General features: G+C 30.8%; 3 protein-coding genes across 4 annotated transcripts; 2 read left to right on the top strand and 1 right to left on the bottom strand.

Annotated features, from left to right (window-relative positions):
* Nucleotides 1-191: 191 nt before the first annotated feature.
* On the top strand, nucleotides 192-7,716 carry LOC131937879 (NF-X1-type zinc finger protein NFXL1). Of its 2 annotated transcripts, none has more exons than XM_059295586.1 (19): nucleotides 192-237; nucleotides 952-1,191; nucleotides 1,332-1,502; nucleotides 1,693-1,805; nucleotides 1,894-2,033; nucleotides 2,150-2,328; nucleotides 2,531-2,692; nucleotides 2,805-2,905; nucleotides 3,315-3,429; nucleotides 3,523-3,638; nucleotides 3,767-3,898; nucleotides 4,014-4,104; nucleotides 4,279-4,399; nucleotides 4,481-4,640; nucleotides 4,792-4,902; nucleotides 5,083-5,214; nucleotides 5,489-5,725; nucleotides 5,843-6,025; nucleotides 6,217-7,716. In XM_059295586.1, the coding sequence occupies exons 2-19, from the start codon at nucleotides 978-980 to the stop codon at nucleotides 6,448-6,450; spliced, it is 2,712 nt and encodes a 903-aa protein (XP_059151569.1). In that variant the 5' UTR covers nucleotides 192-237; nucleotides 952-977; the 3' UTR covers nucleotides 6,451-7,716. The 2 variants fall into 2 exon arrangements, with proteins under 2 accessions (XP_059151569.1, XP_059151561.1); XM_059295578.1 differs by having other exon boundaries at nucleotides 214-416.
* An 81-nt stretch (nucleotides 7,717-7,797) lies between these two features.
* LOC131937892 (leucine-rich repeat-containing protein 59-like) lies at nucleotides 7,798-13,273 on the bottom strand. Its single transcript, XM_059295600.1, has 7 exons — nucleotides 13,068-13,273; nucleotides 10,864-10,923; nucleotides 10,416-10,679; nucleotides 10,088-10,160; nucleotides 9,814-9,981; nucleotides 9,474-9,518; nucleotides 7,798-8,807 (listed from the first exon to the last, which is right to left on the bottom strand). Exons 1-7 carry the CDS (start codon nucleotides 13,155-13,157, stop codon nucleotides 8,575-8,577), a joined length of 933 nt encoding a protein of 310 aa, XP_059151583.1. The 5' UTR covers nucleotides 13,158-13,273; the 3' UTR covers nucleotides 7,798-8,574.
* Nucleotides 13,274-13,401: 128 nt separating this feature from the next.
* Nucleotides 13,402-20,949, top strand: LOC131937870 (protein Red). Its single transcript, XM_059295566.1, has 19 exons — nucleotides 13,402-13,605; nucleotides 15,593-15,668; nucleotides 15,775-15,870; nucleotides 15,962-16,033; nucleotides 16,156-16,225; nucleotides 16,589-16,686; nucleotides 17,011-17,125; nucleotides 17,200-17,270; nucleotides 17,486-17,532; nucleotides 17,733-17,896; nucleotides 17,984-18,095; nucleotides 18,214-18,262; nucleotides 18,371-18,511; nucleotides 18,649-18,820; nucleotides 18,939-19,004; nucleotides 19,258-19,289; nucleotides 19,433-19,516; nucleotides 19,660-19,815; nucleotides 20,047-20,949. The coding sequence occupies exons 1-19, from the start codon at nucleotides 13,596-13,598 to the stop codon at nucleotides 20,222-20,224; spliced, it is 1,809 nt and encodes a 602-aa protein (XP_059151549.1). The 5' UTR covers nucleotides 13,402-13,595; the 3' UTR covers nucleotides 20,225-20,949.
* Nucleotides 20,950-21,320: the final 371 nt, after the last annotated feature.

The raw sequence follows: 21,320 nt of genomic DNA, 5'->3' as shown, positions 1-21,320 counted from the left end.
AGAAATTAAATTTATTTTTTTAAAATATCATGTAACTATCCAATAAGTTTGCATTTTAAAAAATTATCAAGTTGTATGTATTATGCAAGAAAATTATCGGTGAAATATTTAATAGATCTAAGTCTATACTGTAGTATAATGTATACATAGATTTCAACAACAATCTTCATTAAACAACGCACTAAAAAACAATAAAAGCTGGCAATTAGTCTAGTCCACGACATCAGCTTGATAAATGTATTTTACACAAAACAACCTTTATTACTACTAAACATTAAACAAACATTATTGTGTACCGCATGAATCTTGATTTAAATTCTAGATATAGTCTAGATCAATATATAAAAATAGGGGATAGCCAGGCAGTAGATCTACATTTTTTTAATATGTCGGATGTCACTATGAATTTATGAAATGTATGAGAAAACTAACTAGATTCTAGATCTAGATTCTTTTGGGTATTTATGACTAACCCTTAATGCCTAACCCCACACCCTTATCCCTAACACCTAATCCTTAATGCTAAACCCTAAAGTAAAATAGAAAAAGAAGCAAAATAAAAACTCTGAGCCAAAAGGAATAGATCACACACGACAAAGACAAACTAACAGATACGCAACCACTTGAAAAAAATATCTGCATGCATGTGCAGGACATTAAATTTTAAAATAAATTTGATTGGTCGGCTAAAAATAGAGAACTACGAATAGCCTTCTGAGAGCTATTTCTAGTTTTATTAGTATGTATGGAGTATAGTTATAGAATACTAAGAATAGAGTATCTCTGTCAGTTATAGAATAGATAGTTATGTGTGGGAGTTAGCTAAGTCTGAAGTCATGGGCTTAGTGCGCTTTAGATTATAGAGTAAGATGAGTGAAATACTAACTAAATTAGAACCTTAGAAAAATAAACTAAATAAATCACCTAGTCTTTACTTTTTTATTGTTTCAGGAGTTGAAACTGCATATTGTTGAAATATGGATCAGCAAAACTCCTTTTTTCGTGGGAGGGGGAGAGGACGTGGTAATCAGTTTGTCACACCAGCCTCACCACAACAAAGAAACTCACAAAGTTCTAATGGAACACAGCAAAGGCCTGGCTACTTAAACCAAGCTAACCGTTGGGCTGATAATGGTTTGAATATCTCTGGCCCTCAGAGTCCAAGAGTTGAAAGTGAGAGATTAGAAGCTTGTAAGAATTGTAAACTTTATAAGGATTAGATCTGGTGTTACAGTTATTAGGATGTCTAGATTTATTTTATTTTTGCAGCTAGTGAAATTTTTTTTTTTTAATAATTGTAATCACAATTTTAAAATTGTATTTCTATCAAGCTATGAAGTCAGTTGAAGATTTATTTGCCAAGGCAAGAAATGAGCATTCAGTGTCTGCCCAACGACATTTATCTAAAACAGAAAATATTTTGAGTGACTCTGATGATGAGGAAGATGATATTGGTAGCTTGGTTCTCAGCGGAGTGTTTAAGTCATATGCTAAAACATTTGGTAAGGTTAATTTTTACAGTGGTTTTTTTCAGTGCTTGTTATAAAAGCTTACTTGTATATTTTGAATAAATGCTATAATAGTTGATTATTCTGAAAGGTTCTAATTCTATGACATTTATTTTTATCTTGAAATTGCTTAGAACACCAGGTTTAATGAATATATGAGTAAGCGCATATTAACAAATTTCAGACACTGGTGATACTGATGAAGTACACTCAGCACAGGAAAAGCTTCTTCACTCTTTCAGATCTGGAACTTCAGCATGTCTTGTTTGTATAGAGACTATCAAAAAAGAGGAACCAGTAAGTTTTCTTTCCTACACTATATTGAAGTGCTTCTGAAATAATGTTATCCATGTGACATGATTTTCTTTGTAATTAAAAAACACAGATTTGGAGTTGTTCTGGCTGTTTTTGCATGTTTCACATAACATGCATACAAAAGTGGGTAAGAGAAGGAGTATATCAGAAACAATATTCCTCTGGAGACTTTGTCACTGATAAACCAACTGATAACATTCCTTGGTACTGGTAAGTGAATAAACTGGGGTAGGAGAATATTCATTGATATTTTTTTAATAATTAAAACTTCTATTACATGATCAAAATAATTATTCATTTAATTTTAAAATTCAACACATTTTCAGTCCGAAATGCCGTCATGAATACTCACAGCGTGAAAGTCCAACAAAATACTACTGTTTTTGTGGAAAAGAGGAGAACCCCAAATTTGACCCCTGGCTTGTACCACATTCATGTGGTGGTGTTTGTGGTCGCAAGCTGAAACCTAATTGTGGGCATTCATGTCTCTTGCTTTGTCATCCAGGTACCATGTTTTAACACATTTTTTTTTTGTTAAATTTATTTTGTTTTAAACTGACATAAATGTAGTAAAGGAAACAATTGTATTTTATTAAGGTGTATAATTCTGGTATACAAATAACCATTTCAGTTTTAAAGGGTAGAGCAGTTAAGTTTATAAAATAATTGCACTTGTAGCATTTTTATCAATGACTACTATTCTACAGGGGCATGCCCTCCTTGTCCATCAATTGTTAAGTCTTCTTGCTACTGTGGAAAGAGTGCCCCAAAAACTGTGCGGTGTAGTGCTAGATCTTGGACTTGTGGGAGTATTTGCGGACGCACTCTTTCTTGCAAACATCACAAATGTGCTGACAGGTGTCACTCAGGTAAGAGAAATTATTATTTTTGTATAAAAAAACACTATTTTTTTAAATGCCTCGTAATAAATTTCATTAATAAAATTTTTTTAAAAATGTGTTTCCCTATGCTGTTAACCAGGCGAGTGCCTTACATGTACGCAAACAAGCATACAAAGTTGTTGTTGTGGAAAGAAGAAAATGGAACGCCCTTGTGATAGTGTTTCCTGGAAGTGTGATCAGGTAATTGTGATAGTTTCCTTACTGGTGGTATTAAAAAAGAATTTTGTATTTAAAAATAAAACATTTTAGGATATATTTCAGTTTATCTTTATTATTAACCCATTACAGGCCTATGCGCGTGCTGTCCCCACACTTTGTATGGTGCGTTTATTATAGTAGTTGTTTTTTTTTTTTTTTTTGCACATTAATTATTTGTAAATTATTTAGCTATTTAACCTCATGCATATTAAACTTTGGCCCAGTTTTGTGTATATTGCTTTTATTATTTTAACACAAGTGGTTATTTTTAAAACTTTAAGCCCTAAATGATTCAACTTTTATTAGTTTTAAATTATGCTACTGAATGTATAAATCTGTTGGTATATGTTCTTTTAATGTTTATTTACATGGTGAACATTTATATTTTTAGATCTGTGGAAAAGTTTTGAACTGTGGTAATCATTTATGTGAGGTGAAATGTCATTCAGGGCCCTGTGGTAGCTGTCCACGTTTAGGACTAAGAAAATGCCCATGTGGAAAAACAGGTAACTTAATTCACCTTGTTAAGGAATTGACATACAAAGTTTGTGTTTTGTATTTATTAATGCAGTGTTTTTTTTTTGTTGATCCTATTGCAGAATTTCAACTACCTTGTACAGAAGACATTCCAACATGTGGTGATACTTGTGGTAAACCACTAACCTGTGGCCAGCATTTTTGCACCCACAGATGTCACACAGGTGAATGTGGGCAGGTAATTTAATGTCTCACTTTAATAACATAATCAGCTTGATAACTCAAGTTATATTGTATTCATTACTCTAAGCTAGTCATGGTGTGTGTTAAATTTATATTGTGTTAATTGTACTTGAACCTCAACAGTGTATGCAAATGTCATTTAAAAAGTGTCGCTGTGGTCAGCGGCAAAAAGAAGTACCTTGTGCTAAAGAATTTCAGTGTGAGAAAAAGTGCAACAACATGAGAAGTTGTGGTGTCCACAAATGTAATCGTAAGGTAACAGTTGCTTCTCACTTAGTTCAAGCTACAGTTAACCATATCCAGTTTTTAACAGTAAAAAAAACACTTAAATTTGTATGAGATTTTTAAAAAAGGCTTACATTTATTTTAGTGCTGCGATGGTAATTGTCCTGGCTGTGAGCATATATGTGGCAAAACTTTGAGGTGTCGCAATCATAAATGTGCAAGCAGATGCCATAAAGGTAACTTAATCTTATGGTGCTTATTTTTTGTTTTATGCCACTTATAGCTTGAATGAGTATGCATTCCAGGAGGGTCATTTTGTCTTTTGATGTTTATGAGTTGATAACTTTAGGGTAAATGCTAATTAAAATAATTTTTTTCACTAACATACTTATTATTCCATATATCATCAGGTCCTTGCTATCCATGCCCACTTACTGTGAGTGTCACTTGCAACTGTAAGAAAAGTCAAATTGCAGTACCTTGTGGAAAAGAAAGGGAAACAAAACCTCCAAGGTGTAATCTACCTTGCCAGTAAGTGTTTGTATTAGCTGTAGTTATCTGCTTACCTTATCTCAGTAAACATTTCAAATTTAATTTGTTTTTAATTTGTAGAGCTCCACCAGAATGCCACCATCCCAACAGACAGAAACATAGATGTCATTTTGCTGATTGTCCACCCTGCAATTTTATATGTGGAATAAAGTTTAATGGGTGCAATCATAACTGCCCAGTCTTGTGCCACGATGCTGTTAAAATCAAGATAGAAGATAAAGTAAAGACATTTTTTGCTATCATGTCCACAAAAATTTTGTACATTGTGTTTTTAAAATAAGAAAGGAAGATTACAGCACACAGAATTTCCTGCTATAAACATTAGAAAGATAGTTTAATGTAGTTATCAAAAAGTTTTGTTTCAATTTCAGAGTGCAAAAGCAGGGCCCTGGGAAGCAAAGCCAACCCGCATAGAGAAAGTTGCCAAGCCTTGTCCACCATGCCAAGTTCCTATTACAGTTCAATGCCTTGGAAAACATGAGGTAGCTATTCTTTAATCTGCCTTCAATCTCCACTTTAGTTTTTAAAGAAATAATTGTTACCTCATGTTTTCAAGGCATTGAACTATAATTGTGTCACATAACAAAAAATATTTCAAGAACTGTTTTAGTAATGCATTTCTCAGACTTCTTTTTTCAAATGATATAATTTATTTTATCCAGACTAGTGACTTGCCATGCTTCAATGTTAAACCGTACTCTTGTGGTCGGAAATGTGGACGTAACTTAGCTTGTGGAAACCATGTTTGTCAGTTGCCCTGTCATGTGGTGACAAGTGCTGATGATGATTCTCTGGTTAGTATTTAATAAGCTTTTAAACAAGTATTTCTTTTAAAGTACATTTATTAAAAGGTGTATATATTGTTTTGCCTATTTGCAGCTATTGTATTTAGTAATGTAATATAACCAATTACATTAAAATATGATGCAGTGCATTAGGGTTGACAAAATAAATTGGCACGTTAACATGAACGCACTTTAATCGGCTATAAATTTAAAAAAAACAAATTTTTTTTTATAACTGTCATGTATAACTGAGTTTAAAATATTTACCTACTGAAAACATCAGGCTGGCAAGGAGTGTCAGCATTGTGAAGCTGGATGTGAGGCTAAAAGACCAGAGGGGTGTACTCACCCATGTGTCAAGCCTTGCCACCCACCACCCTGCCCTCCTTGTCATATGATGATACGCATGCGTTGCCACTGTCAAACACTTGTCAAGCATATTGAGTGTTCAAGATGGATATCTGTATCAAAATCTCAACAAGATGTTCTCAAGTGCTGTGAACAGCCCTGTCCAAAAGAGGTTTGGATATTTATTTTTCTTCTTCTGTATAATGGGATGTTTCAATATTGTCTAAAATTAATTTGTATTTTCCAATTAGGAGTATTAATGTTTCAAATATTTATTTTTCAATTTAAGATGCCTTGTGGTCATCCTTGTGGAGCTATCTGCCACAGTGGAGCTTGTCCTAATATTAACAGTTGTGACAAGAAAGTTGTTCTCAAGTGTAGATGTAAGAAGATAAAAAAAGAGATTCTATGCAAAGATAAGGCAGTTGTTCCAAAGCCTGAATGTGACACCAGCTGCAAAAATAAAAGCATGGTATGTTTTCTTAATAACATGGGAAATCAACTTACATATTTAATCTATACACTGAAAATGTTATTCCCTTCTAAAATTAATGGTACCGTAATTAATTTCTTTAAGTTTTATATACAGCTGTCAATAGTTGTAAAATCAGATAACTGTATTTTGCCAAATTTTACTTGAGGCAAATCTTTGATATTATTTAGACTGTTGATGAAACATCCAAACTTAAAGAAGAAGAGGAACGTAAAAAGCAGGAAGCAGAACTTTTGGAGTTTGAGAGAATGATGAAAGGGCGTAAGAAAAAGCCAAGAAAGCATAAGGAAGAAGTTGTTGAAGAAGCATTTGTAAGCAAATATAAAAGTTATATTATTTTAGCATTAGGAATTCTTACAGCATCTGGATTAGCCATTTATTTTACATTAAACAAATCAAATTAGGTACAATTAGAAGTGTTATTAAATACTCATTGTTACATAAAACTCAAATATCAGATATGTAATAGTCTTATTTTATTGTGTTTTCATGTGTTCACTAGCTGGAATCTTATGATCATAACTCATTTAAAGAGAATCAAAATGCTAGGTACATAACACACTTAGGGAATCATTGTTTACTGTTAATCTGTAACTTAATAAATAAATAATGAATTACCATGTAAAATTATTGACACATTTTTTTCCTTTGTTGTACTCTAAAATAGATTTTTTTCTGCATTAATTTATGCTACTCTAGATCCTGTTGTTTTATATGATGAAGTATATGCAGTGTTAATGTTTAGTTATAAAAGATTTTATTTGTTACTACAGCTGTTAAAGCTGTGTTTTACTATTGATGTTTCATGTTATGTTACTTTTATTTACTTGTGAAGAGGTGTACTTACTATAACCTTGTATTAATTTTACCTTAGAAACCAGCTGATTAATTAATTCACTTTTTTTTTTTTAACCTGTTTTACATTTGCTGTGACTGTATTCCATTCCACTTGAATGTAGCAGTGTGATAAATCAGAACTTTTGGTCTAGTTTGATTTTGATGTTTTAGATTATTAGTGTACAAATCTTAACTTGGACACAAAAGTAGAATATAACTTGAGTAAAACAAGTTGCAGTTTTATTTCTGCATTTTAAAATAAAAATTTAGTTTCAATTAACTCACTTGAGCACTTTAACATTTCTTTATTGAGAGTAAAGAGAAGCTTACCCTAGTATTGTGTGCTTGAAATAAAATAATAATTATCCAAAGTATTACAAATTATTCTTCGAGGTAAGAAAGTTATGATGAACTGTCGATTGACAACTGGCTTGTGTCACTTAGTTACAATTTTAAACTTTGGTTTTTTAGTGAAGATTATCGAAATGTTTGGATCTTGCTGATTTTCTTAGCTCTAACCTTATTATATTTTAAAATTTAGGCTCTTTGATCATTTCATTTTTGCAGCATTTCAGTACAAACTATACAATAGCTTGGATCAATACTATGTATTATAAATATGCTTTTTAAAGTTATGGCTTGCTACCATTTTTATTTAGATGTTATAGATTTTTAAAACTGTTCTTTCGTTAGAGTTGGATTGAACTGTATCTTTTTGACAGTTATGTTAAAATGTTGTAGGTAAATTAAATCAAACTTCAAAATCATCCTTGAGTTTGTTAAATATTGGAATTGAGCATGTCTTATGTTTCTGTCATGATAACCCATGTTTGTTAATCTGTTCCTACTTAGTGAACTTTGTATGAACATTTTCATAAGCTGGTTGAGAAAAAATACTCCATCACATTAAATGGTTATGTTGTAAATGAAATTTATTTTGAGTGAAATCAATAAAAATTACTATACATTGCTGGAACATTATCAATGCTATTTTATATACAAAGTAGAATCATGTAACAATCAGAAATCAAAAACAAATTCTATCACCATTACTTACTTCACATACAAAAAAAAATAATCTATAAATTATCACAGGCTACTAACATTAGATATGCCTAGTATATTATCCACTTTAAGCAGCATTTTCTTAAAATGTTAACTTAAACTTCATGCTATAATATAATTGATTTTCAGCTTGCTGTTAACTGTTTATGCATAGTGAAGACTTAATTTAGTCCAAGGCAAGATTATATTTTCTAGATACAAGTTTTGATTTTAAAAGATGTTTCCAGTTTTTCTAACATAAACACATAACTGACTAAAGTAAAAAAAATATTGAGAAATTAAAATCTCACAAATGTACAATATTATTTAAACATTTTGAAATTTTGAAATGGTATACAGTCTGGAAGTTAAAATATAAATGTAATTAAACAACATATAGTAAGACTGCTTGTTTTAGTAAAATTTACTTTGAAAATAGTTATATTTTAATATGGACATGTATTCAAACTGGTTCAAAGAGAAGTGGAAATTTTGTAGTTAAGGTGGGTTCTAATTTTGTAAAAAATAAATATTGTTTGAAACAAATTGAACTTATGACTGAAGAATTAATTTAATAAATGTTGAATTGACATGTACACCTCAATACCCATCCATTCATACATCCATTATCTATTGCTATTCATAAATCATGATTCTGAAATAAAATATTTTTCAATGTGCTTATGGTAAAATTCTATAATAGCATAAGTATATTGTTCACAAACTTGTAAAAATTTAGTGCGCACTGGCTGCCAATATGCTTTACACAAGTTATCTTTTTGACTTGAAATACAGTGGAAATCTATTGCAACCAGCAGGGCTAACAACAGTGCCAAGAATGAAAACAGTACCAGCAGAAAACAGTTTCTATTGCTTTTTCCTGAAAAAATAATTGTTTTGTAATATTACATATTTTGACCAAGAAAATAAAAATGCTATCAATAGACAATTAGGTTTTTCATATTTCTATCCCATTACTTTAGTCCAAAAAGTGCATCTACACTATTCACACTTTAACTTGATATTATATTCTTGCCAGCATTACAGCTTTACGAACTGCAGACCGATAAATTTCATCGGAAAAAAATTCAAAGCCAGTGAATATGTGTTAATACACCACAAAGTAGCGAGGAAACACTATGAATGGTTGCATACACATTACTAATCACATAATAATGGAGTATTGTGATTAAGTTAGATATTAAAGCTATTAGAGTCATGAATCTGACTCTTATGCTGATGCAGTCATACATTTTTGGATATAGTGTGTTGGTATATATCTTCTGTGGCTGGTGCACATTTGCCTTTTGTAACAAAGGCTTAGTTGTTAGCAAACATGTAGATCTATGAAGACTACATTTAATAACACAAATTATTTCTTTAAGTAGATGATAAGCAAATATATATACAAAAATTTTAAATCTTCAAAAACATGGCAAACTCGGCTGTTGACATAATCAAGTTTGACAAGTTCTAATTATTTCACTTCTAAAAGTTAGGTAAATAAAATATTGCTGCAACATTAATAAGAACATTTTTAACAAACCTTTTCCTTTTTTCATTCTAAGACTTTCATTAAACTTCAGTTTTTCTGTAAATAATAAAATTTTAAATGTAACAAAACTAAAACATTCCTATGTTGTGTTTATCTTTATCATTTTATAACCTTTAAACCAATTAAAATAGTTTCCATCAAGTTTTAGAATCAGAATCCAAGTAATAATGTCATTTGCGATATATAAAAATATTCGCCAAATTTTAACATCGAGTCAATGGTAATTAAAACAATTTAATAAGTGACAATAAAATCAAGTGTATTTTTAATAACATGCCTTAAAAATTTCCAAAAAAAAAAAAGAAGCTTGGAAAAAAAATCAAATGTATACCTCTAGCTGCATTTAATTCTTCATCTGAAGTGTCACCATTCTGTGAAAGTAGTTCCTGAGCTCTTCTTGCTTCATGTTCTCTCCTTCTCCTTTCTTTCTCTGCTTTTTTCTCCTGTCTTTTACGTTGCACTTCTTTCTCTTCCTTCTCTTTTTGCTTTGCTTCAGCCTCTGAATGTTTAAGCATATTTTAAAACTGAATAAAAAAAACAATTTTTTGTTTTAATGGACTATCAGCTTTAGATATTACAACTGAAATGAGTTGAAGAATACTCACCTTCCTGTTTTTTCTTTTTAGCTTGCCACTGCTTATCCAGCTGGTCATTTAAATCCGTCATATACATCAAAATCTTTGGTTTTAAAAACAATCAGAATATGTAACATTAGAATAAGGGGTGTAAAAGCTCAAAAACAATTAAATCTATCAAAAGCACTTACAGAAATTGTTAAATATTTTCATCATACTGTTAGGTGCTGAAGCATATTTTTTTAAAATTACGATTAAGTAAGGTTTTGATAAATTATTTTTTTTTATAATACTTAAACATTAATAAAAGAAGATCAGAAATGCTATCATGAACTAAGTTCAACATGAAAAGCCTTACTCGTGTAGCACATTTCCTGCATTGATCTTCATTTAGACAGTCTCCTGCATTCTTTTTTAATCCATCTTCCAAAGGATTATCTTTTAAGTCCAGCCATTTTAATTTTTTTAGCTGGTGGAAAGACCTAGGTAATGTTTTTAGTTGATTCCCAAGAAGGTCCAGGTGCTGCAAGTTTTCCAGTTGACCAAAATCTTTAGGGAGCTCAGTAAGAGCATTTTTGCTTAAATCTAATTTGATGATGTGAGTCAAGGTGCAAAAGTTGTCCTGAAGCAAAAGAGAATTTTAAAAGGTAAGTTAATGACATAAAAATAATATATAATGGTAATCTTTCATTGTTTCCTTTTTTACTGCTCTAGCTTTTCTTTCTAAATGAGCTTATTAAAGATTATATTGTATTTTTTTAAAAATCTTATATTAATATAAAGATTGATTAATCATTAGGGCTTACTGGAAGAATTAAAAGTTGATTACATGACAAGTCCAAGTGTGTTGCTTTTGGAAGTGCTGCCTGTTTTAAAATTTAAAAAAAACATGGTCATTCAATAGTAATTTTAAAAATACTTTTACTGAACACCAAATTTAATCCTCTACTGATTTAGGACTGAAATAATTCATTTTTTTAAAAAGTCAGTGGTTCAATTCATGGAATTAAAATCAAGTTTTTTTACCCACTGGCAAACCAACCAATAAACTTCATCTGGCAAAAGCCTCTTTTTTTTATTGTGCTTTTCTGGTCTTCATTTAGTTTCAATGTTTTTTTAGGTTTTAATTAGGCAAAATTATTATTTTTAATTGATTTTTTAAAAAATGGGCATAATGGTGCCTTACATATCACTTTATCCTATAAGCAAAAAGTCACTTTATAAATTAACCTTCAGAGATATGTGTTGCATCAGTGTCAGATAATGCACATTAATTGAAAAAGGGGTGTTAGGTTACATAATTTACTAATCCTATCCCTAACCGAAACCAAAGTCCTAACTAATCCCTATCCAGCCCTAATTAACTTCTAATGCAGCAATTTTGTTCAAACTTTCCAGATACTTCCACTTCGATGACAATACAAATCTTTTTTTAAAATTTAATTAGATGTTTAATTATGCATTAGAATTAATTAAACTGTTTTGACACTAAGGGAGATAACAAAATTAAACCTTTTGATAGATGACTATATTCAATAACAGAAGGGGAGATAACTGGCTAAACTGTTAGACGCTATGAACTGACCAGTCTGGTGAGATGTGATTCACGCCGAATGTTTACAATTGTAGGCTATTAGGGACAGATAATAATGTTTTTAAACTATTTGAAACTAAGGGGATTAAGAACTATCCTTCCCTTCATCGGCTTGCTGTTATCTGTAAATTATGGTTAAGTACTGCTGCTTTTCACAGGTCAGATAATAATCTTTTGGATATAGCGAAATATTTTAGTCGTGTCGACTTCATTAATTAGGAATCACTAAAAAGTAGAAAATAAAACTAACATAAAAAAAAAAAACCTTTTTAACAACAAGCTGAAAATAAGAAAATAAAGTGTACTTGCTTTGTTTAGTAAAAGCTTTGGTCGCTCGTGAGATCTTTTACATATGGTAGAGACAAAAGCTTTTACTATTGAAACAAATATACTTTATTTTCTTATTTTCAGTGCATATAAAAGCTTGTTGCTATAAGGTTTTTTTATATTTGTTTTTATTAAAAATTAGGACCTCAGAAGAGTTTTCCCTAAATTGTCCTAAAATCAAGTAAAATAAACATGATTATACTGATTTCAATACTATATGAAAATAATGGCTCCATAATCCAATAGACCATTGGAAATACAAGCACAATACCAGGTGGTAAGATGACAAAAGTCAGATGCTGCCTATGTATCAGTACTATCAGACCCCCTCTCTCTACACAGCTAATGGACTCAAGGTACAGGACATTGCCTCTATAGTATATACTATACTCTATGCCAATTGGAATCAAGAGCGTTGCAAGAGCTACTGAAAGGAAACAGAGTTGGTAAGCTTTTCTAAGTCTCTAAGAGCTCCACTACTCATTTCATTGATTTAGGAGTTGATGGGTTGCTGTCTCTAACTGACGAGCCTAATAAGCTTGAGGGTTCGAATTTGGAAGAGTCCATCTATTGCATAGGACATGTAACGGTAATGTAACCGATCACACCAATACTTTTGAAGTTTATACTACCAACTTACTACCAAGTAACCGACTGCCTAGATTGCTCAGGATGTAGTGTGGTTATGAGAAAGGGAAGGGGGAGTAGGATGCATGCAAGATCTGACAAACTCAAGTGAAAAAAAATGTGGGATGATTATAGATACCAGTGTCCGATAATGGAATCTTCTGTAAAAAAGGGGTGTTGGGTTATTAGTAGTATTGTAATCTCGACTAATTTTATAGTTAGAAATTAGGGTTAGGCATATGGTTGGACCAGGGTTGGGGTTAGGGTTAGGGACAGGGTTAGCATTGACATTAGCCAGCCATGTGTGTATTTAGTTAACTACCAGTAACCTAACACCCCTTTTTTTAAAGAAGCTTCCATTATCAGACACCGGTGTAAGCATTCTCCCAAAAAGTATTTAATTTTATTTTGAAATTTGCTTTTTAAGCTTTTTTATTAATTAAATGTTTTTTTAAAGCATACCAATTCTTTAACCGGTACTGCGTCAAGATTGCTTAAACTCAAATCAAGCTCGTTTCCGTCTAGTTTTTCGCGTAAAGATTCCTTTGGCATTTTAGCGGGTTATCTGTTGAATACAGAGGTCTATGTACAATAAGTAATGTTTAAGTAAAAAATAACTTGTGTTGCTGTAGTGAGTCTGCAAATGTTGACACGTCCACAAAACCGGAAGCAATCCCATACGTTGATAATAATAGCAGTAAAGTTCTTAAATTTGTCCTAATTTAGCTGTTGTATACACCGTTGTCGACTATACAAATGTATTAAATATTACATTTAGATCTTTATATTTTCTTTAACAAATAAAAGAGGGTGTTTAGGCGTAATTAATATAATTATACAGGTTAATTTGACAAGATGTAATATATTACAACATAGTATAAATCGCTTTAATTTAAACGCATCGCATTTAACTAGGTTGGAATAAAAATCTGGATATTTTAAAGGAAAAACAAACAGCTTTTATGAGACGACAACCTATGAAATTCAACAATGCCTGAACGTAAGTAGTCTGTCTATATTTCAATTTATTTTTTTAAATTAATGGAAATCCCTATACACATTTTGATCTAGACCTAAATTATATCAACATAACAAACTCTAAATTAGTACAAATCTCGATTATCTTGTTGTTTTTAAAATGACACCAACACTTTAAAAAATGACAACCAATTATCGAGTTTTTTTTAACTTTCTGACTTTCTCGTTTGTATAACGAGGATTCGAACTCGAGACTTACGGGTTAGCAGTCCAGCTAACTTATGACTTAGGCCTATATATTTAGGGCCTATATGAAATTTCATAAACCTTACGGTAAAATCACGATATAGCGTCGGTTATTATTCCGGAACTGTACAGCAGTAAAAAACAGTAAAACCATGGCGTAGTCTGTCGAGCCGTTCTTGAAACCACCGAAAATACTGTAAACCATCATTTATTTGCCGCCATATTATTTTTAGTACATAATGTTTAAAAATGTGCAAGGATTGATTTTAGTTGCGTTTTAAATACTGTTTTGCTAATTATTTTGTATTTCTAATTATTTTAAGTGTATGTGCTAATTATTGCTGCTACTAAACATTATTCTAGTTATTCTTACTACTTTTAACTTTAGTAAATCTAGGCCCTAATCGTCTTATTTACTAACAGAACTAGAGCTGGTTGTCGCAAATCTTCTGCAGATTTTTTGTTTCTTAAAAAAAAAACATTAATTACTACACTCGACTTTATTAATAATATTTAGATTTACTAATTGTTGCTAATTTTTTGTCAGTTAAACATTAAATTAAGTTAAAACATTAATTTAATGCACTTGACTTTATTTTTCTTTCACCGGTCAAATAAACTATGGTTTACAGTAACGAATGTTACCGAAACTCAACGAACATTACCCAATAATTTCCGACGCTATATCGTGATTTTACCAACCTTACTGTAACAATGGGCTGTAACACTGTAACAACTGACTGCAACAACAGTGCTTGTGTTCACAACTTCACAGACACACACTACACTTCACACTTGACTACATATGTAGTACACTCAGTACTCAGTACACACACGGTTCAAGTCAGTAGACCGTCCCTGAGTCCACCCAACTCTGATGGGTACCTAACTCTCATTAGGGAAAGTAAAGGCAGCTGGGCATAGTGATAACCACACTATCTCTTCATATGCCGAGGTCACAGAAACAAGTGAACTCTACTTCACTTGCCCCATAGACCGTCAGGTTTGAAAGGGAAACATTAAGTCATAAGTATTATATCAAATTGTAGTTCTGTTAACGGAACTTATTCTACTTTTGGTTTTTCAAAAGCCTATAGATCTAACTTGAGTACTGTTTCTGAGTTTCTGATAGATAGACAAAGTTTCACATTTAAGTAAAAGATCCAATTATCTGTTTTCTTTCAAATTTTGAGTAATTTCCAGTGACTAGAAGTAGTACTTTACGCTATTTCAGATTTCACAAAAAATGCATATGAATTTATAAAGTACTAATGTTCTGCACTATTATACACACATTTTTTGCTGTTCACTTGGTGCGCAATTCTTTTTTCTTCGAGATTCCATTGTATTTCAAAAAGTTTAAGTATATAAAAATTGATTTTTAAAATATGTCTATAATTCTATATCCCGAGTTGCCATCTCCTGTAGTTTAGGGGTGATCACTCCTGTGTTATTTAAATTAGGCTTAGGGCCTAATCATTTAGATTTTACGCCTAAGCCTTTTAAATCCAAAATGTTATTTTTAAAAAAATTTGGCTCTATAACAGTATAGGCCAGTATTTCTAGATCTAAATATTAAATATTGGCTAATAACCCCTAATAAATCTAATATTATTTAAAATTTATTTTTAAAAAGGTAGCAATAGCCAACATTAACAACCACCACAGGCTTACCACAATTTCTTAAAGTAATTTTACACCTAGACTCTAAGAGTCTAGATCAGTTATTTACTAAGTGCTACTCTACTCTTGTTTGTTTTCAGGTGATACAGAGGCTTTTTCTAATCCCTTACCTCCTTCGGGACATAGAGTCCATGGAGAAGATGGAAATGATGATGAGTATGTTTTTAGGATCTTTTCTTTTTTCCTCTCCCTGTACAGTAGTATAATTTTTAAATAAAAACAAGATTGAAATGGTTCCTTACCTTATTTTTTCCTACTTTAGACATCCTCTTACAAATGAGGATTTCCGCAAGATGCTTATGACTCCTAAACCATCATCATCATCTTATTCAGAAACAGTGAGACATGCAAGAAAAGAGTGAGTTTATCTTTTATTACCTTTTTGCTTTTTCTATATATGTTCCATAATAATTATCTGCATTATAACTTTTTTAAATATTATTTTTTAGTGACAGAGCCCCAGTCAAGGAAGATGAGGTGGAAGAAGAAGATGCTGCTACTAGAAGAAAGAAGAAGAAAAGGTAAGGCTTTTGTGTGTAATAAGTCATGTTAAATAAATCTATGAGATAATTCTCTGCTAAATTAATGTTTTGATTTTAAATGTTTTTTGTCAAAGTATTTAATATTAAAATGATAATTACAGTTACTATGCCAAACTTAAGAGAGATGAAGAAGAAAGACAAAAAGAATTAGAGTCAAAGTATAGAGACAGGGTAAACATTTTTATATTTTTGTTTATATTTAACCAGCAGTATGTTTTTTATAGGTATGTATTTAGAACTTATGTTTAGGGCACATAAAAAGTTGCACAAAAATCACACCTAATTAAACACAATTCTTAATAAGTAGTTTTAAAGCTAATTCTTATATTTTACTAATTTTTTTTTAATTAGGAAAGGCTTAAAATTAAAAAGAAAATCTAAGCTTTTCTGTATTTTAAAATGTTTGTTAATGTATCATTAACAAATTATTTTAATACATGCTATTTTGAAGGTAGTTTTAAAAAATAAATAAATCACATCTGTTTTACATTTAAAGGTTGTTTAATAAGTGTTTGAAATTGTATTTGTATTTAGGCAAGAGAGCGCAGAGAAGGTCAAAACAAGGACTATGTTGAAACTGAGGTAATCAGTACAACAGCTGATTATAGAGCTGTGGCACCAGATGCCAAGGCGTAAGTGCCAGAAAATTTCTACAACTAGGATTTAGCTTCTTTCTTATATTAGCTCAGACAATGACCAAAAATACTTCAATCTCTCAGACAGCTACTCAAAGAATATCATGTTGTCCTATCTTTCATTCTAAAAACCTTTACAATTATACCTTGTTAATTTATCTTTTCCATCTTGCCATGTATTTTAACAACAGCTAGATGATAATATTATCATCTATTCATTAGTTTGAATTTTTTGTTAAATAAAAAGCCCCAATCTATGAAAGATTTAATGGATAGAATTATCCCAGAGGTATTTGCTTAGTAAAAGTTATTTTTCCTCAGGATTGAAAACTATGCAGAAAGGAGAAAGCAAGTTATCCAAGCCTCAAAGTATTTAGGTGGTGACATGGAGCATACTCATTTAGTGAAAGGTCTAGATTTTGCACTTCTGGAGAAGGTAAAAACATTTTTAACTTTTTTTTTTACTATAGCTAAGTGAAAATAGAATATTAAACAAATCTATTTTTCTAGGTAAGAGCTGAAATACAATGCAAAGAAAAAGAAGAGGAAGATCTAATGGAAGCTGCAGTCTCACAACCAAAGTAATACAGATTTTCTGAATGTGTTGTCTACGTAGCTTATGTATATGTGGGGCAATAGTTTACCTTAAAAAACTTTTTTTTTTTAAGTATGCCTATTCATTGTGCACTTATTGATGAATGTTTGAGCTATTTGTATCTGTACTGATTTGTTTGCATTTTTATCTGTAAGAAGGCATAATTCTTTTAAGAATACTAATCCTGTAAATTAATTTTAGAGAAGAAGAGGATCCTGAAGAGAAGATAACATTTAAGACAAAATTAGGTGAGTATTCAGTAAAATAAGAAGTATTTCACACAAGATATGTTGACTTCTTTATTTTTTTTTTTTTTTTAAAGCTTATATGAGTAATATATATTTAATAATCTTTCCCTTAAATTATTATCAAGAGAATAAGTATTCCTTTTTTCAATAATTTACTGTAAGTTTGTTTAAAAGATCCTTGGTTTCATCATATTTGACAGGGCGCAACATTTATAGAACACTTTTCAAAAACAAGCCACCTGTTAGAAATGAGTTATTTCTACCAAGAAGGATGGCCTATGTTATTGACCTGGAAGATGACTTTGCAGAATCTGATGTACCTGCAACTCTTATAAGAAGTAAAGCAGATTGTCCTACTTTAGCTGTAAGTGTTGTTTTTGTTTCATTTTTGTTTTTTCTACATCTACATTTTTACTGTGGCTGCCAATACATTTAATGGTTTTCTCAACAGGCTACAACTACCTTAACAACAAATGATATTGTCATCAACAAACTGACTCAGATCCTTTCCTATTTGCGGCAAGGCAAACGAGAAGCTAAAAAGTTAAAAAAGAAAGAAAAAGGTATATTTTTATGTTTATTGTGGCTGAAGTCTAAGTATGGCTGCTCATTTAAAGGAAATAAATCAGTTGTTTATTAAACATTCACATATTTATTTTATGGGGTTTTTTTTTTTATTAGGAAAACTTAAAGAAGAAGAAAAAGCACGAATTACAGCCATGGATGACAGGTAATGAAACCAATAAAACATTTTTGATTATTTCTTTAACTACCTGATATATTGTAGCATCATGATGCTATTTCAAGTTCAGTTAAAATTAAAACTTCACTTCTGTAGCATTTATGGAGAAATTGGAGATTATGAACCATCATTCAACAAACCCAAAGATAAGAAAGATAAGGATAGAAAAGAAAGAGACAGAGAGACAGACAGAGATCGGGATAGGGGTAGAGATCGTGATAGAGAAAGGGGTGACAGGTAAATCTATTAAGTGCTGTTTCTTTTAGTGCTAGATATGGTTATTTCTAACAGATTTAAAAAAAAATAATTGTATGATTTTTAGATGATCTCATTTTTATTAAATAGGATTTAATGTTGTAATTGACCACTTGTAGAGCCAGGGCTAGGGAAAGAGACAGAGACCGTGAAAGAGAACGGGATCGTAGAGATAGAGACAGGGAAAGAGAGAGAGAGAAAGAAAGGGAGAAAGAAAAAGTAGACAGATATAGAGATGTTGAAAAAGAAAGGGCACAAAAACGGTCTTACTTTGAAAAACCTGTGGAGGAGGTAATTATTTTTAAATTATAGTTAATTGTTTTTCTATAAAGTTGTATTATGAATTTGTAAAAATTTTGTCAATAATAATTGTATTTGTATAAACATTGTTTATCTTTAAACCATACAGGATGAAGTAAAAGATAAAAAACAAACAGCTTCAGAGTTAGTGAAATCCATTAATGACAAGTTTAAGGTATGATAACTTTACAATGTATTTGGATTATGCTTAAAACTATTCAAATCATAAACTTGGCCTTCATTAAAAATAAACTAAAAGAAAAGCATTATCAACCGTTTAACAACTTTTTCAATATATTGTTTCCTATTTATAAAGGTTGTGATAGTATATTTTTAAATGTTTGTTGATCTCTTTTTAAAATAGGTTTGAAAAAATCTAATAATTGTAATTATATTGATATATTTTACACATTTATAATTTTATTTAGGGATATGCTGAGTTAGAAGAAGAAAAAGAAAAGTAAGTTTTATTTTTTTTTTAATAAGTGTTTTGGTGAAGTATTATCACTAACTATAATAATGAAAATTGCATTAGACATTTTTTAAATTTTATTCATATTTAGTACTCACTAAATAATTTATCTTGGACCCACATTTTTTTAGAGTTAAAATAGAGGCAGAAAAGAATAGATTGATGAAACTAAAAGCAAAAACAGATATTGACAGTTATGCTGAGTGCTACCCAGGGTATGTCCAAATCCATATTTTTCTTTTTTATTAGGCCTACTGTTTCATTTTAAAACTATTGCTTGCATTGTCGATCCACTTTAAATTAAAACTGAATAGCTATTTTTCTCTTTTAATGAAATTCTTGTTTTAAATAACCACAGCATGATGGAGTCAGCAGATGCTATTGATGATTCAGATGAAGAAGTTGACTTTACAAAAATGGATCAGGGAAACAAGAAAGGCCCAGTTGGTCGATGGGATTTTGACACAGCTGAAGAATATTCTGACTATATGTCAAACAGAGAGGCTCTTCCTAAGTAAATTTTATTTATTTATTGGGTTTTTTTTTAGATTTATGTATATAGAATTTATTTCCAATGCAGATTAATGTAATGACCTCATAATAAATCAACTCTTAAGTTCTCTTGATTATCAAGGGACAACCATGTACAAAATCAGGAGAGTCTACATGTCAAGGACTTAAGTATCCATGTTGCTGTTAGTTATAGTATTGAACATTTATAACGGTTTTTTTTTTTATTTCTTAGGGCTGCTTTTCAGTATGGTGTCAAAATGTCAGATGGGCGACGTACACGAAGAACAGGTCCAAAGGATGAAAAACAGAAGCTTGATAGAGAGTTACAGCAAATACAGAGAATCATAGACAAGAGAAAGCCTTCTAGTGGTGCTGGTGGTGGAAGTGAAGCCAAACATGCTAAATATTAACATTTATGGTTATTTCATACACTTATTGAATTATATTTGTACATTTTTTTATTGTAACCCCATCAAATCAATCCATGTTTAATTCACTCAAAATTGTTCTTTATAAATGTATAAAAGTACTTGCTATTTTTAACCAGTGATGCTGTATGTAAAATAGGGATTAGGCTTGATCTTTAACTCTTATGCGCAATTAATCTAGACAATTGTTTTTGTTAGTTTCATGTATCTTTCAGTAACACTGTCACATGTATTTTCTCCTTTGCAAGCTATTTATATTGCTTTTAGGATTGTTTTAATGGAAAGGAAGGTTCATTTAAAAAATTTCATAATTAAAAAGTATTTCTGGCCAAAAGTATATAGCTAGCTATTTCAAAAGGGAATTTTTTTTAAATATCACAAAAGTAAGCATAAAAATAACTCTTTCTACTATTATTTAAATGTTCAGTTGATGCTTGATGCCCTTGAGAAATTACTGAACGAATAAATATTTCAACATTGTAATGTAACAGCAAGCAAAGAGAAATTTATTTTGTTACATTGGGCTTCCAACCAACACAACCAAGCAGTGTGTCATCAAGCTTGCTAGCTGATTCTTGACTGTCAAAAAAACAATCCTGTACTAAATAAATAGTTGTAAAAACATGCAATTTAATATCATCAGCATCTGAAGTTATCCTCTGTCACTAGAAACAACACTGCAGAACATACATTATGTTGCTGCCAAATTTTTAATTTTTTTTTATGTTAGACATGATCATTAACAAGTGTGTATGTGCATTTGGTGAGAATATAAATTGGGTGGAGTTACAGTTCTTGTCTAGACTCAATCCTTGGTTTGCATAAAGCATTGAAACAAAATAATTCTTGTTTTAGTTTATATTCTTTAAATGTGTTTGTTTCCATCTTGTCTGGCTACTATAATTAAATGTCTTTTTTGGTAAATTGTAAACTAAAATTCTATCTTTGCCACTCAGTTCAACCCATCCATTTTTGTAAAAGCTATTTTGTCTCCGAAGTTTTGCTATTGTATTGGAGAAAACTCAGCATTTAATGAATTCACATTAAAGAAATCAAGCATAGCTTACTAACCTAAAAA

This window comes from Physella acuta, unplaced genomic scaffold (genome assembly GCF_028476545.2).
Source record: "Physella acuta isolate Inbredline_101_S28 unplaced genomic scaffold, ASM2847654v3 ptg000017l, whole genome shotgun sequence".
Lineage (NCBI taxonomy): Eukaryota > Metazoa > Mollusca > Gastropoda > Physidae > Physella > Physella acuta.
The sequence above is the reverse complement of the archived record's forward strand: the minus strand, read 5'-3'. Positions and strand labels throughout refer to the sequence as shown.